This window comes from Dromiciops gliroides, chromosome 4 (assembly GCF_019393635.1).
Source record: "Dromiciops gliroides isolate mDroGli1 chromosome 4, mDroGli1.pri, whole genome shotgun sequence".
NCBI lineage: Eukaryota > Metazoa > Chordata > Mammalia > Microbiotheria > Microbiotheriidae > Dromiciops > Dromiciops gliroides.
Genome location: NC_057864.1, coordinates 31,643,438 through 31,659,595, shown reverse-complemented (window position 1 = coordinate 31,659,595; position 16,158 = coordinate 31,643,438). Strand labels below are relative to the sequence as shown.

Here is a 16,158-nt window from a genome sequence, read left to right as displayed (position 1 = left end):
GGGTTAAGTGACTTGCCCAAGGTCACACAGCTAGTAAGTGTCAAGTGTCTGAGGCCAGATTTGAACTCGGGTACTCCTGAATCTGGGGCCGGTGCTTTATCCAATGCACCACCTAGCTGCCCCTTCCCTTGGACTTCTTGACTTCCAAGTCTAGTTTCCCAAACTTCCCTGGGTCGCTTTAGCATCATCCAGGCTAATAAGCTGGGAGTCATCCTTGACTCTTCCCTCTCTGCCCAGGCACCTCCAAGGCCACCATGTGGCTCAGTTGTGAGTGCTGGACTTGGGAGTCAGGAAGACCTGAGTTGGAATCCTGCCTCTCAAACACCACTGGTGTGACCTTGGGCAAGTCACTTCACCTGACTGCCTTCCTTTTCTCCTGTAAAATGGGCGTCATAATAGTGCCTGCCACACAGGATTATGGTGAGGGTTCTGTGTAATGATTGGAATGATGCCACCTGCTGGAGACACTGTAAGAAAAGAAAGCTCTGCCATGAGAAGGTGTCTGAGGGCAAGCCACGTGGCTTTCTTTGGTGTTGAAGTGACCTTTGCTTGTGGGAGGAAAAGGGGGTGAGGACTCTTGAGAGCAGAGCAGGAGAACTGTAGCCCCCCATGATAGATGAATCTAGGTCTTTCCACCAAATTCTTATTCTCCTTAAAAGTCTAAACTCTTGCTAAAGCTTATCATTTATTGGTGACCACTCAGATATTTTAGACAGTGTAGCTGGAATTTTAAAATCAGAGCTGCTGTTGTCCAGTTAGCTGCCAGGTCACTCTGAGCTGTCCCCACAGCACCCCTTGTGATCATGAGTCCCAACCAGAGAAGTCGCCATTTATCTCATCGCTAGTGGCCGGGCAGCTGGTAATGAAGTGGAAAGCACCTGGCCTGCAACCAGGAAGACCCGAATTCGCATCGGCCTCAGACACTCACTGGCTGTGTGTCCCTGGGCAAGTCCCTGTGGCCTCAGTTTCCCCATCTATAAAATGGGGGGCATCATCACGCACCTGCCTTGTAGGAGGTATTTGTGCAGTGCCCCCAGACCTTTATCTGTCCTGCCGTCGGAAGGTTAGCGCTGTGGCACTGAACCATCCTGTCCGCACGAGAATGGGGAGGCAGGAAGGACAGACGAGCGTGTGCCAGGCTATCTGCCAGGCGCTATACCAAGATTCGGCTGCAGTCTCACCACCACCCTGGCAGACCCCCCAGGCCCAGTGTTCGACCCGCTGCTAGCCCCTGCCCTCTGGGAGCGTGCCGTCCTAACAGCGGGGCAGGGGCCCTGGGACTGGGAGCTTTTGGGCATTGCCTCTTTCTCTCTGACCCTCATCCCGGAGCCCAGCCGGGTGGGAGTGGGGTGGACAAAGGATCCTGCCGGCGGCCGCGCCTTTATCCATGGTCCTGACGTCATCCCCTAAGACTCGGCCCCACCCCCCTCCGCGTCACGTGAGGCAGGGTCCTTCTCCCTTCCCCGCCCCCCCGCCGTGGCAGCCTGACTTCCGGCGTGGCGGGCGCCATGTTGATGAAAGTCCTTGCTCCCCGACCCGGGTTCCGGAACTTATCGAGGCGGCAAATGCGCCTCACCGGAAGAGGGCGTCACGGACGCGCAGGCGTGCGTACGCGTAGCCAACATGGAGGCGTCCTGGCACGTTGTAGCAGGGGCGCGCCGGTTATTGAGGCAGCCGGGGCCTTGGCTAATTCCACGGAGGCTGCGGCACAAGAAAAAATGGGTGAGTGACGGGCCCCACTGGAAGCGTCCCCTGCCCGGGGGTCGGGGGAGGTGAGGAGAGTGCAAGTGGGGGCGGGGCCTGCGCGCCTGCGCCGCGTCGGGGGGGCGGCGTGCGCATGCGCCCGGACTTCGCTCGAAGCGTTTCTGGGTCGCTTTGTCCCCTTCTCTGGGAGGAGTGCGTGGCTGATACGCGGCTTCCTTGGGCCTCGTCGGGGAAGGAAGGGTGGGGTACAGGCTCGTGTGGCCTGGAAGAGGCTGCGGGCTGGCTGCTGACCAGTAGCCACTCGAGGTGCCCTTCCCACGGTAGGGAGGAAGGCCTCCTCCCGTCCCTGACCGGGCGCGAGGGTCAGATCCAAGGCTCTGACCTGTGGCTCCCCGGCATCACCAGGATCACGTGCAGCATCCTCACGTGATCACAGTGCGCCCCGCCCCCTTGTTATTCCTGTACAGTCCTTTGGACTGGATATTCTCTCCTGGGATATCCCTTCCTCATCTTGGCCTCTTGGCTTCCTCCAAGTCCCAGCCCAAATCCCCACCTGGCCCCGCCCCCTTTGTGCTGGTGCCTTCCTTTCCCTGCATCCAGTTGCACTGGATTTATTTATACTTTGTTTCTACGGAGTAGTTGATGTGTTTGACTTCCCAGTTAGACTGTGAGCTCCTCCGGGAGCGGTGACTTTTTCTTTTCTGTCTGTGTCCCCAGTGCCTGGTGATGTGAGATGGAATTAGGGTCAAATTGATCGTGAGTTGTCCCAAAAGAATTACAAGACTCAGTGACTCAGTTTCCCAAGTTTTATTGCAATACTGTGCGTGACCACAGGGAGAGAACCAGAATAGTGGAAAGGTATCTCCCGAATAGTGAAAGAAAAGACACTTATATTTCTAGTATGGATAAATTGATTTATCAGTCTCATAATCTCCACCTTGGAGGACTGGGGAAGGCCTGTCCTACTCATTATAATATTCTCCACCTAGAGGAGGTACAGGGGGGGGCTTATCCTAATTTGGAGTTCCTGGGGTCCTAAGCCAACCCTCGAGGTGGGTACCTTTTTTCCCGTGGAGGTGTGTTTTGGGGGTTTACCCGTCATAAGGTGAATCTGGGGACAAATTTGGCCTTTTCTGTGCATGTCTCTTTCTGTTTCTCATAGCTAGTTTCACATTTTTCATTAGTGTTTCCATAGCCTTGTCTTGTGTCTTATTGTTGTCTGACCTGACCCTTTATGGTCCCTGGCACACAGTAGGCCCTCAGTCTGTGCTTGTGAGCTGATAGTGATGTAGGAGGCAAAAAGGGGTTAATAGAAAAACCCAAGACCCAAGCTCTAATTCAGATATGAGTTCTAAGAGGGATTCAGATCCCAGTTAATGGATAACTTACAAGTCAGGTTCTTGTACTCACAGTAATCAGTACCCGTAACGGGAACAGAGGGAGAGAGGCCATGAAGACCTTAGACTATAACAGTGAAAAAATGACAGGCTATAGAAATTTAGACTAGAAATACATTAAAAATGAAGATGTTTTGAAACTAGTTGGGCAGCTAGGTGGTGCAGTGGATAGAGCACTGGTCTTGGATTCAGGAGTACCTGAGTTCAAATCCAGCCTCAGACACTTGACACTTACTAGCTGTGTGACCCTGGGCAAGTCACTTAATCCCAATTGCCTCACCAAAAATCAGGAGTCGGAGTCCCTTAGGCAGTTGGATATTGGACATCCCATCCCTCTGGCAACTCCTGCAGTGGCACTAGTGCCAAATTGTATTGGCTCTGCCTCTCCTTTGGATCCACCAGTGTCATGGAGAAGGAAAACCTGCTGCATGGGCAACAGCTTGTTTTCCATATTGATCCGCCCAGGCCAGCCCCCTGGAGAGGATACTCCAGCTATTCCTCATACAACATGGGATGCAGCAGTTACTGGTTATAAGTTACTCAGGAGCTGCGGCTCCCTTATCGGACTGCATAGCCACACTGTGGCCTGTGGCTCTTCAAGGTGCTGATCCATGGTCGTCTGTGACTGGTGGAGGCCTACTACTACTACTATACTATAAATATAACTATCAATTTGACCCTAATTCCATCCCACATCATTAGTAAACGCTTTGTTGTTTAGTTGCTTCAGTCACAACTGACTCTGTTACCCCATTGGGGTTTTCTTGGCAAAGAGTGATTTGGGGGCAGCTAGGTGGCGCAGTGGATAGAGCACCGGCCCTGGAGTCAGGAGGACCTGAGTTCAAATCTGGCCTCAGACACTTAACAATTATTAGCTGTGTGATCCTGGGCAAGTCACTTAACCGCAATTGCCTCATCAAAAAGAAGAAGAAGAGTGATTTGCCGTTTCCTTCTCTGGCTTATTTGACCCAGGAGGAGACTGAGGCAAACAGGTTAGGTCACTTGCCCAGGATCACACAGGTAGTAAGTGTCTGGGGCCAGATTTGACCTCAGGACTCCAGGGCCAGCACTCTGTCCATTGCAACATCTGGCTGCTCTAAGATAAAATGCACAGCCATGTAAATACAAAACACCCCAAAGGGTCTGTACTGCTCTGGATTCTGGAGTTCTCACCCATGATGCAGAAAGATTCAGTCCCATCATCCATTATTCTTACCCAGGCTCCACAAAAAAGGCACACCATAAAATGAGGGTGGGGGTGGGCTCTACCAGTTTTGCTTTCCCGATTTGTATGAGCTCCTTGAGGACAAGGGCCGGTTCAAGTCAAATAATTAAGCATCTATTAAGTACTTACTGTGTACTGTGTACTGTGCATAATGTAGAGATAAAATTAGAAGCCAGTCCATCACTGCTGGCAAGGGGTTTGCATCCTAATTGGGAAACAAGACATAAAAGGTGCCAGGAAAGAAGGGTTGGGAGAGGGAGTAGGAGCCCAGGGCCAGGATGAGGGTAGAGAGGGCCATGGATGAGGGCCACACCCGGTTTCATTGGTGTACGGAATTCAGAAAACTTCAACCCAACCCTGTGGGTTAGCACCTTCTCTGAATCTTCCTGTCTTAGAGGGTTGCCCAGGGTGCTAAGAGGTTTCTGCTCAAGGTCACAAAGCCAGGGCTTGGACCCAGATATTTTCTGGATTTATGCTTTGAGTAGACAAAAATGCTTGTTGAGTTGAATTTAAATTTCTCAGATTGCTTCACTTATGGGATTAGGATTTAGCACAAAAGGCAAAATTCAACAGCTGCCTGTGACTGATGTGTATGGAAATTGTGAGCATGAGTAGGGCCCAGGATAGACCCAGAAGACCAGCAGGGAGAGCTTGAGGACCCTCTTTCACCTTTGCAGGCCTCCACAGAGCCAAAGTTCTCCTCTACCCGGCTGGCCCTGCAGAATTTTGACATGAACTACAAGGTACAGTTTGGAGACCTGTGGCCCTCCATCCGGGTCAGTCTCCTCTCAGAGCAGAAGTATGGGGCCCTGGTCAACAACTTCTCCACGTGGGACAAAACCACCCATGAGTTAGAGCAGCTCAAGGCCAAAGATTTTGTGATGGTGGCACAGCAAAGAATGCAGAAGCAGGCCTTCCCTGAAGAACCTGGTGCTCCAGTCCTTCCTCCAGAGCTTGAGACACACACACCCCCAGCAGCCTTCTGGCCCTGCAGCCCTAACCTGCGATGCTACACGTTTCCCAGAGGGGATGTAAGCCGCTTCCATCCGTCCAGGTAGGACATTTGTCAAATGCCCTGAGCCCTGATGGGGGGAAGGGAAGGGGGCTTTAGAGCTGTAGCCTACCAGCAGTCCTGAGAGGGGAAGGATGGACCTATGTCCCCATTTTCCAGTTCAGGAAACAGGCTGAGAGGAGAAAAATGCTCTGTGGCCTCTAAGCCCCACCCCCTGTGTGCGGTTATGGAGGGAAAATGGCACCAGACAGATGCTGGTTATGGGAGCAGCTCCAGAGTTCAGAGGATAAAGTCTAGCCAGGGAACTGACAGCTTAATTCCCAGGATTTCTAAAAGAGGGAAAACTGCTGAGAAGGAGAACGTGGCCTCTTACTGCCAAAGAAAGCAATGGAGAGGACAGGTAAGGGCATTGGGCTCAGAGCTGGAAGAGCCTTCAGTCTCCATGCAGTTCAGCCCCCTCATCTTCTTTGTTTAGAAGCCTATGACCTGTATGGGGAAGGACTTACTTAAGGCCTTGCTGGTATAAAGCAGCAGGTGCCCGGTGATTCATTGTGCTCACCCCTGTCCCAGTTTTTTTTTTTAATTTTAAAAGTATTTTATTATTTTCTAGTTACATGTAGAAATAGTTTTCAATATTTGTTTTTATAAGATTTCTAGTTTCAAATTTTTCTCCCTCCCCAAGACAGCAAGTAATCTGATATAGGCTATATAAGTACAATCACATTAAACATATTTCTGCATTAGTCATATTATAAGAGAAGAATCAGAACAAAAAGGAAAAACCTCAAAAAAGAAAAACAATAGCATGAAAAACAAAAGAAATAGTATGGTTCAATCTGTATCCATATTCCACAGTTCCTTTTTTTTTTCCTCCTGGATTTGGAGAGCATTTTCCATCATGAGTCCTTTGGAACTATCTTGGACCATTGTATTGCTGAGAAGAATCTAGTCTATCACAGTTGATCAACACATAATGTTGATGACACTGTGTACAATGTTCTCCTGGTTCTGCTCATCTCACTCAGCATCAGTTCATGTAAGTCCTTACAGGTTTCTCTGAAATCCACCTGCTCATCATTTCTTACAGCACAATAGAACTCCATTACATTCATGTACCACAGCTTGTTCAACCATTCCCCAATTGATAGGCAGCCCCTCAGTTTCCAATTCCTTGCCACCACAAAAAGAGCAGCTATAAATATTTTTGTACATGTCAGTCCTTTTCCCTTTTTTATGATCTCTTTGGGAAAAAGACCCAAAAGTGGTATTGCTGGGTCAAAGGGTATACACAGCTTTATAGCCCTTTGGGCATAATTCCAAATTCCTCTCCAGAATGGTTGGATCAGTTCACAGTTCCACCAACAATGCATTAGTGTGCCAATTTTTCCACAGCTTCTCCAGCATTTATTATTTTCCTTTTTTGTCATATTAGTCAATCTGATAGGTGTCAGGTGGTACCTCAGAGTTGTTTTAATTTGTATTTCTCTAATCAATAGTGATTTAGAGAATTTTTTCATATGGCAATAGCTTTGATTTCTTCATCAGAAAACTGCCTGTTCATATCCTTTGACCATGTCTCAATTGGGGATTGACTTGGATTCTTATAAATTTTATTTAGTCCCCGATATATTTTAGAAATGAGGCCTTTATCAGAAATACTGGCTATAAAAATTGTTTCCCAACTTTCTGCCTCCCTTCTAATTTTGGATGCATTGCTTCTGTTTGTACCAAACCTTTTTAATTTAATGTAATCAAAATCATCCGTTTTGCATTTCATAAGCTCTAAATCTTGTTTGGTCATAAACTGTTCTCCTTTCCAAAGATCTGAAAGTAAACTATTTCTTCCCCTCCTAATTCTCCTATAGTATCACCTTTTATGTCTAAATCATGTACTCATTTTGATGTTATTTTAGTATAAGGTGTAAGATGTTGGTCTGTGCCTAATTTCTGCCATACTATCTTCCAGTTTTCTTAGCAGTTTTTGTCAAATACTGAGTTCCTATCCCAGAAGCTGGAGTCTTTGGGTTTATCAAACAGTATATTACTAATGCCATTTACTACTGTGTCTCCTGTGCCTAGCCTATTCCATTGATCCTCCACTCTATTTCTTAGCCAGTACCAAATAGTTTTAATGATTGCCATTTTATAGTAGAGCTTCAGAGTTGGTACAGCTAGCCCACCTTCCTGTGCATTTTTTTTTATTAGTTCCCTTGATATTCTTGACTTTTTGTTTTTCTGGATGAATTTTGTTATTATTTTTTTAGCTCTATAAAATAAAAATTATTTTTATTTTCTATTTTTTTTTCTGGGGCAATTGGGGTTAAGTGACTTGCCCAGGGTCACACAGCTAGTAAGTGTCAAGTGTCTGAGGTCGAATTTGAACTCAGGTCCTCCTGAATCCAGGGCCAGTGCTTTATCCACTGCGCCACCTACCTGTCCCCTATATAAAATAATTTTTAAGTAGTCTCATTGGTATGGCACTGAATAGGTAAATTAATTTAGATAGAATTGTCATTTTTATTATATTAGCTTGCCCTATCCATGAGCAATTGATATTTTTCCAGTTATTTAGATCTTATTTGATTTCTGTGAAAAATGTTTTGTAATTGTGTTCATAGTGTTCCTGGGTTTGTCTTGGCAAGTAGACTCCCAAGTATTTTATATTGTCTACTGTTATTTTAAATGGAATTTCTCTTTCTATCTTTTGCTGCTGGACTTTGTTGGTTATGTATAGAAATGCTGATGATTTATGTGGATTTATTTTATATCTTGCTACTTTGCTATGTCCCAGCTCTTTTGGGAGGCCAGCTCTGGAACCCTGCTCTCCACATTCTGGGCTCAAGGCTCCACATCCCCTGCTCCCCAACCACTGCTCCTGTTTGTGGTGGGCCTGAGGCTACACACCTGAGCATCCATCCACTGGGGCTCCTGAGGATGCTCTGGAGATTCCATTGTAGTTGAGCTGCCAGTCCTGGCCCCATTCTTGTCTCTCAGCCTTAAAAGCATGACCTGCAGGTGTGTTGGGGATGGGCAGTCAGCCCAGCTGAGGTAGTATGGCCAAGGCCACCTTGCCCACCATTCCCCCTCACACTGAGAAGTAGGCTGGGATGAGTAGCAGTGCCTCCCAGACTACCAGAGCTGCTTTCAGCCCAGCCCCTTTGGAGGGGAGAAATTCACTGCAAAGAAGGGACCCACCTCATCACCACAAGCAATGGTTACTGCCACCAATAGGTAGAAGGGAACAGGAGCCTGGGGCATAACAGCATCTCCCAGACCTACAGTCCTGGGAAAGTAACTCCAATAAAGAAGGAGCCAGTCATCCCCACCCACTGCCAACCAGGTGATACCCACACAAGGCAGTCTGGGGGAAGCAGTAGCATCCTCAGGGACAGACATGAGGTAGCGTAGGGCTAGGCAGATCAGGCCACCATTGCCAAAACCTTGACTCCAGTGGGAACAGCTCAAGACCCAAGATCCTGGGGAGTGGCCAGGCTTCTAGCCCAGTGCCCTCTGCCATCCTCCTGGGCAGTAGCCCCTGGGGAGACGCAGCCTGGGGACCAATGCCCAAGTCTTGGCTCTGTCAAAAGGTTTGGCATCAGAAACTGATATCAGTGACCCCAAAGAAAAGGCCTGACCTTCTGCTTGGCTGCCACACCCTCAGGCCCTGAGGACATCTCCATTTGACCTGCTGCTGGAATCTTCTTGCAGGGGTGGGTGTCTCTCCATTAGACTGAGCTCCTGGAAGGAAGGCAGTGGCTGTCTTCTCCATTTGTATCCCAGGTGCTGTTCACCTAGGAGGTGCTGAAACAACACTTCACTTGTTCAAGATTGGCAGACTGGACGTGGACACCCGTTGGGATGGCTTTTGACTATGGGACACATTTCACAGTTGAGCAGTCCTCTTATTAATGTCCCATCAGGCTCAGAGCAGGGAGGTTGATGCTTGCCAATGTTGTTTGCTCCTGGGATGGAGAAGACCCAGGCCAGAATGTTGGTGGAGGAGAGATCTCGACCTGTGGAGGCTGGGGTCCCTCAGGTGCTCCTCTTGGTGGAATGACATATCAATGGTATCAAAGCCCAGGACCCTTCAGGTTCAGAGTCTCCTCACTGAGATTGATGACTGGGCAAAACCAATTCAGCCTAAAGCTTCACCTGGGCTTCCTCAAGAGGATGGATGGTGTTTGTTGTCTAGACAAGCAGATTTGGGCAGAGGCTGCCGAAGGCTGAAAAGGATGACTGGAGGGAGAGCTGCCTTCAGGAAGCTGCCCAGTGCTTCTTGGGATCTCAGGCCAGTCCCACCAAGGAAGCCATGTCTTGTTCGCCCTAGCACATGGCTTTTGATTGTGGGCCACTGTTGACCTCTAGGACCTTGGAGATTGGCCTGGGGCTGTGCCTGAGGAGACAGGCTGGCTAGGGAGACAGGAAGAGGTGTGGCTGTCTGAGGGCTACATAGGTCTCCCTGGGAAGGGAGGGAAGGACACAGCTGCTCTTAGGGTGTTTCCTCCACAAAGGATGTAAGGCAGGCTGTGCAGAAGTCTTCTGGGTAAGAAGGCGTCTGGTCACTGATCCATTGAAGCTGTGACCTTGTGACCTTCACTTTCTGGGACAAGTCATAGGTGAGGATAGCCAGCTCCTGTAGCCTTTGAAACTGACAGGTGCCAGGGCAGCTAGGTGGCACAGTGGATAGAGCACCAGCCCTGGAATCAGGAGGACCTGAGTTCAAATGCGGCCTCAGACACTTGACACTTACTAGCTGTGTGACCCTGGGCAAGTCACTTAACCCCAATTGCCTCTTTTTAAAAAAAAAAAGAAAGAAAGAAACTGACAGGTGCCCACCCAAGCCTTTATCTCGATGTCAATTCAAAGTAATGTGGGTTTGAGACACACGTGACCCACCTGAGGTCCAGAGGCTCGGGTCTGGTGGTCTCTGCTCCAGAGAGCAGAACACAACACACAGACATCTCCTTAGTGCTGTTACTCAATTGGTGACTGCAGGGAGGGAACATGGGCTTCCGGCCCCCCAGAGCAGGAAGGAGGCCTGCGATCCCAAGGTTGGCGTGTCCTGCTGTCCTCAGGTGCCCAGCTCCAGAGGCCAGGGCTGTCTGTCTGCGCTGGCCCAGAGGATTTCACCCACAAGTAGCAAATGACCCCAGGGTGTATCCACACTGCCCCACAGTGGAAATCCTTCTACAACAGTGGCTGTCTAGTCTCTGCTGGGAGACCCGAAGGCAGAGGGAATTCTGCTCCTTGTGCTTGGCCCTGTGGGGGGTGGGGGGGAAGGTGCCTTTTCTCTGCCCCTGGGCCCCCTGGGCCCTCTGGGGTGAGGAAGCCCTGTTGTCTTCCCCTGTCTCAGGCCATGATGTGTCTGGGTAGCAGTTTTCCCCTGGGCGGAGCTAGTGGCTGTGGCTCTTGGTTTCCTCTGTTCCCATCCCAACTCCTGAAGCCCCTCGGCTCTGTCTTCCAGGGTGGGCAGCCTGGGGGTCCTCGACTACTACCTCATGGATGCCTCGTCCTTGCTGCCTGTGTTGGCCCTGGGTGTTCAGCCAGGGGACACTGTCCTTGACCTGTGTGCTGGGCCTGGCGGGAAAACTCTGGCGCTGCTCCTCACCGGCTGCTGCCGTAAGTAAAGATGCAGATGAGGCTGGTGCTCTTTGCTCCCCACCTGCCCTGGGAATATCAGGGTCACTTGGGGAGGGGAAGGGAGAGCAGATGCCTGATATCCTTGCCCTGCAGTGGTGCCCACTGGTTCCCCTCCCTGTGTATCATTTTCTCTCTCTGGGCCAGATGAGATTGGGAAAGGTTGGTGAGTGATGCCCTTGGGCTTCAGATCACGGAGACTGTTCCCCAAAGCAGGGAGCAGTGCTTTCCTGGGGAACAGGAGTCTCAGAAGGCATTGTGGGCACTGGGTCAGAGGATCCCGGAGCTGCCTGGGGCCTCAGAGATGACCAGAGGCAGCCTGGTGAGGGAGAGGGCGCCCTGAAGGGAGTCAGGAATGCCCGACCTTTGTAGCTGGCCCCACAGAACCTTAGTTTCCTCCTTGTACGGTGATGTTTACTTCACAGCCACAGTGGTGGTTGGGAAGATCTGAGGAGATCACATGTATGGAGTGCTTGGACAGTCCATGCACAAGATGTGCTCTGTCTCTGTGGAGCTGTATGGTCAAGGGGGTTGAGGCAGGGGTCCTGGTCTAACCACCCCTGGGGTGCAGCCAGGGTAGAGAAGGGCCTCGGGGGTTCACAGAGTGAAAGGAGGGTCAGCCTGCTTGGCCCTAGAAGGCAGAACTGGGTGGGGCAGGGATGGCAGGAATGCAGGGGATGGGGACAAAGAGACGCCTTTAGGCTGGGTCCCTGGAGGCATTTCTCTCCCCCTAGCAGAGCAGGTCCCAGAGTAGAACAAGCCTCCGCAGGAGGTGGTAGTGGCCCTCTTGATGGAGGTCTTCCTAGAGAGCCTGAGCAGCCACGTTTTAGGAATGCTCTAGGGGGGATTTCTGTGGAGGGGCGCACTGGGCCACAATCTGGGGTCGTTGCCCACACAGGGAGTCTGTGACTGCGAGCAGGTTTGAAGCCCCTTTCCACTGCTCACTGCTGTGCCATTGGGTAGGTCACTAATCCTCCATAAGCTCAGTGGGTTCATTTTCACTGCTTCCCTCCTGGGCTGGAGACAGTCACACAAAGGAAGGAGCCTGAGGGTCCTGGAAACCTTGTGGTGTCACTTGATGTCAGCGGTTTGAAGGATGAGCTCTACAGGGGGGAGAAAAGATGAGACCCCTCCCCCAAGATAATGTTGATCTAGCTGAGTGAGGAAGCCCCTCCGAGACAGGGACTGTCCTTCCTTTCTGTTTCCCAGAGTGCCTAGGACTGTAATCAACCCCCCTTAACAGATGAGAACACAGGTTCGGAGAGTTTATCTGCTCCACAGCACCAAGTCAGTGAGCCTGTGCTCTCTGCTTCCCCTGGGAGGGTGGGGGTGGTGGGAGTGCTTAGCCTGGCCTCAGTTATCTGTATCTGAGGCCTGAGCTAGCAAGCCTCTTGCTGAGGCCCCGCCTGGCCAGCTTCTCCTCCCTGGCTTTCTTGAGTCTGCTCTCCTTCCCCCAGGCCACCTGGCGGCTAATGACATCTCTGGCTCCCGAACCAGGAGATTGAAGCAAGTTCTACACAGCTATGTCCCTCAGGACAGGAACCAGGTGCGGGTCACATCACAGGATGGCAGAAAGTGGGGAGACCTGGAGAGGAGCACCTATGACCGGGTGAGTGACCCTGGCTCTGGGGTCCCAGCTACTCCATAAGAGGTTCCTCAAGACCCCAGAGTCCCAGGAGGCTTAGAGTGAGCGTAAGGGCCCATGTTTGGGCTGGGCACCACTAGGCCTCGGAAGAGCGGCCTCCTCTGCTCCTTGTGAGGAGTCCAGTCAGAATGAGCTCAGAGCCCTAGACCTGCATGTTGTGCACGAGGAAGAGCGTTCTGCATTAACCAGCCTAGATCTAGAACAGCAGGGGACCCCAGGAACCAGCTCAGCCATCCCCCTGTGACACTCAGGAAGCAGGTTTTCCCAGAAGCCTTTGCTGGATTCTCCTTTGCCCTTGCCCCATTGTGCTTTGCATTATAGTCATTTGTTTGCTGGGATTTTCTACTACACGGGCTGGTGCCTGTGAAAAGGAGGGAGAGAAGGAAGGAAAGAAATATGAAGGAGCCTTGAGTGATTGTCCCCACTTTACAAGCAGGTGATGTGATTTGCCCAGGGTCACTATCCCACTGAGCCACTGTGTTTCTCCATCTTTCTTTGTGCCCATCCCCCTCCTTTGTCAGGACTGGGTCTGCTGCTCTCTAAGACCTTTTCTTCTTGGAGCAGGTGCTGGTGGATGTGCCCTGTACCACTGACCGGCACTCTGTCCTGGAAGAGGACAATAACATCTTCAAGCGCTTGCGGAAAGCTGAGCGCCAGATGCTGCCTATGGTGCAGGTGCAGCTCCTGGTGTAAGTGTGTGTGTGTGTGTGTGTGTGTGTGTGTGTGTGTGTGTGTGTGTGTGTGTGTTGGGGCGGGGGAGGGTTGTGGGGCATGCTGGGAGCAGGTGCTAAGACTGCTACAGAGGGGAGGGAAGGAAGGGGGGGGTGGGGCTCGGAGGAGCCCACTGCAGTGCAGTGTGAGCAGGAAGCACTGGGGAGACTAATGTCCAGCCAGGTCCCAGTGAATACCGGCAGGGAGTCCCCTAACGTGTATTTGAATCTGCTATCTTGGGAGCTGTTGTTCTGGCTCCAGGCCAAGGACATGGGCAGTACCAGTTGGAATGATGTGACCACGTCCAGGGCTTGGCTTCTTTCCACTCCTCAGGCCCCACTCCTCTGGGCAGCAGACAGAGGCAGCCTGCACAGGGTTGAACAGACTTTGGCTCTGCCTGGTATTGATTTCTCTGACCCCACACTGGGAGCTGGGTCCCTGCAATGGGGGTGAAGCCATCAGGGTTGGGGCCTGGAACTGGGCAGCCATGGCTCCTTAATTTTCCTGGGGATGGGACAAAGAAGACAAAATTCCCCAAGTGTCCCTTTGGGCACCAGGGGCCAGTGTCCCCTGAGCCCTGCCTGGACATTTTCCAGTTTGCTCTTGAGTGGGTGGGATGTGACTGAAGGGTGGATCCAGACCGTGGAGGCCTTGATTGCTGGGCTCAGTTAGTATTTTATCTGATGGGCAGTAGGGAATCACTGAATGTTTCTGAGCCAGGAACTACATGGTCATACTTAAGCCTTAGCTAGCTTATTTTGGCTGCGCTCTGAAGAGCACAGAGGCGGTGAGGTGGCTTGATGGATAGAGCGCTAAGCCTGAGATCAGGAAGACCTGAGTTCAGATCCAGCCTCAGACACTCACTAGCTGTGTGACCCTGGGCAAGTCACTTAACTTCTGCTGTAATCCTCTGCATAAGAAAATGGCAGATCACTCCAGGATCTTTGCCAAGAAAACCCCAAATAAGGCCATGAAGAGTCAGACTGAACAACAAAAACAAAGTCTAAAGGAGGAGATTGAGCTTAGGGAGGCTTGTTAGAAGGCCACACAGTAGAGTCTAGGTAAGAGATGGCAAGGACCCGTGCTAGGTAATAACTGTGTGACAAGTGCAGGTGAGAATGGTGGGACTGGCCTAGGTCACATCCCAGGACTGGATGTGAAACGTGAACAGATGTCATGGGGCCCCTGCCTAAGCCCAGGCCCAGGCCCTGCCCGTAAAGGATTGAGCTGATGCATGGAGAGGGAACAGAGACATTCAGTCACTTGGTGAGCTCTCCACCCTGGCCCAGGTCTGGGAGAGACTGGAGATACCCCAGTTGTCCTCTGTCAGTCAAGGAGAACTTCCTGGGGGAGGAGGACTCCCTGCTAGGGCTGGCCCTTCACCTCTCTTTTTTTCCTTCCTTTCTCTCTGGTTACAGGGCTGGCCTCCTTGCTACCAGGCCTGGAGGGGTGGCTGTCTATTCCACCTGCACCCTCTCCCACCTGCAGAATGAGTATGTTGTAGGCGGGGCCATTGACATTCTGGCCAATCAGTACCAGACCGATGTCCAGGTGGAAGACCTGAGCTGCTTCCGCCACCTCTTCCAGGACACCTTCTCCTTCTTCCCGTCATGCCGCATGGGGGAGCTGGTCCTCCCTGTCCTCTGGGCCAACTTCGGACCCATGTATTTCTGCAGGCTACGTCGGCTGACTTAGCAGCTCGGCTTCACGAGCCCCCTTCTCCTGCAGAACCTCTGCACATCTCTAGCAGAGTCCCCATGGGCACCTGGGAGGGACAGGTGTGCTTTGTCCAAGTGGGCAAGAGATGACAGGAAATGGGAGAGCCCAAACACCAACACGGCTCCTTTGCCCTCGCCCTCGCAGGAGCCTCCTGTAGATGTGGGAGCAGAGGCTGGGCCACATTTCTCTGTAGCTGGCTCAGTCTCTCCTCAGAGGAGGCTTTTCATAGTACGGGATGGAAGGCAGCTCCTTAACCTGCCTTGGCCCACTACCAAGTATTGCTGGGCTGGAGGGGCAGCTCTTTCAGCCTTTGTTCCCTTAAAGCCCATCATGTTGCCTGGCATACAGTAGGCACTTAATAAAAGCCTATCAACTGACTACTTAGGAGGCTCCGTTTTTTTGTTTGCTCCATCCACTTCAGCCTGTGGCTGCCGAGGGTCTATTCCGTGGGCAAACAACGTGAGATACAGGAGCCCACTTTACAAAAGGTTGGGAAGGGGGAGACTTCCCTCCCCCCAGGGAAGCCTAGCCCTGTTGTGATATAGGCAGGTGGAGTTTGGGTTCTAGCTTCTCTTGCCTCCCTCACAGCCCAACTTGGGCCCTTGTCTTGGTAGCCTCTTGTGTAAGAGTGAGGGATTCCGAGCTCCAGCCTACCTGAACAGGACTCTTCCCTCAGACTGTGGAACAGGTAGCTGTGCCCTTGGACACCTTCAGGAAGGTGAAACTGAATCTGAGGCTTTGGAGAAGGTTTCTTTCCGCCCAGTCCTTTCCTTTCAGTGGTCTCCAGACTTCAGTTCACACACCCCATCAGAGAACCATTTTGAACACATGGTTGCAGGAGAAAAAAAAAATTGTTCTCACCCAAATATTATTTATTTAATTAATTATTTAATTATTTTTGGTGAAGCAATTGGGGTTGACTTGCCCAGGGTCACACAGCTAGTAAGTGTCAAGTGTCTGAGGCTGGATCTGAACTCAGGTCCTCCTGACTCCAGGGCTGGTGCTCTATCCACTGTGCCACCTAGCTGCCCCCTCACCCAAATATTATTAACAATGATATTTTTAGTAAGAGTAATGTGAATGACTAGGCCTCACTGTTTTGTTTTTT

General features: G+C 51.1%; 1 protein-coding gene across 1 annotated transcript; it reads left to right on the top strand.

Annotated features, from left to right (window-relative positions):
* The first annotated feature begins 1,500 nt into the window (after window positions 1–1,500).
* NSUN4 (NOP2/Sun RNA methyltransferase 4) lies at window positions 1,501–15,430 on the top strand. Its single transcript, XM_043964646.1, has 6 exons — window positions 1,501–1,722; window positions 5,004–5,380; window positions 10,803–10,957; window positions 12,433–12,584; window positions 13,185–13,309; window positions 14,750–15,430. Exons 1-6 carry the CDS (start codon window positions 1,624–1,626, stop codon window positions 15,024–15,026), a joined length of 1,185 nt encoding a protein of 394 aa, XP_043820581.1. The 5' UTR covers window positions 1,501–1,623; the 3' UTR covers window positions 15,027–15,430.
* Window positions 15,431–16,158: the final 728 nt, after the last annotated feature.

What these genes read in the sequence shown, in the direction of transcription:
- NSUN4 (XM_043964646.1), top strand. Translation starts at nt 1,624, where the DNA reads ATGGAGGCGTCCTGGCACGTTGTAGCAGGGGCGCGCCGGTTATTGAGG. An exon ending in GCTCCTCACCGGCTGCTGCC is followed by an intron (nt 10,958 to 12,432) that starts GTAAGTAAAGAT and finishes TCCTTCCCCCAG; the next exon opens with GCCACCTGGCGGCTAATGAC. An exon ending in AGAGGAGCACCTATGACCGG is followed by an intron (nt 12,585 to 13,184) that starts GTGAGTGACCCT and finishes TTCTTGGAGCAG; the next exon opens with GTGCTGGTGGATGTGCCCTG.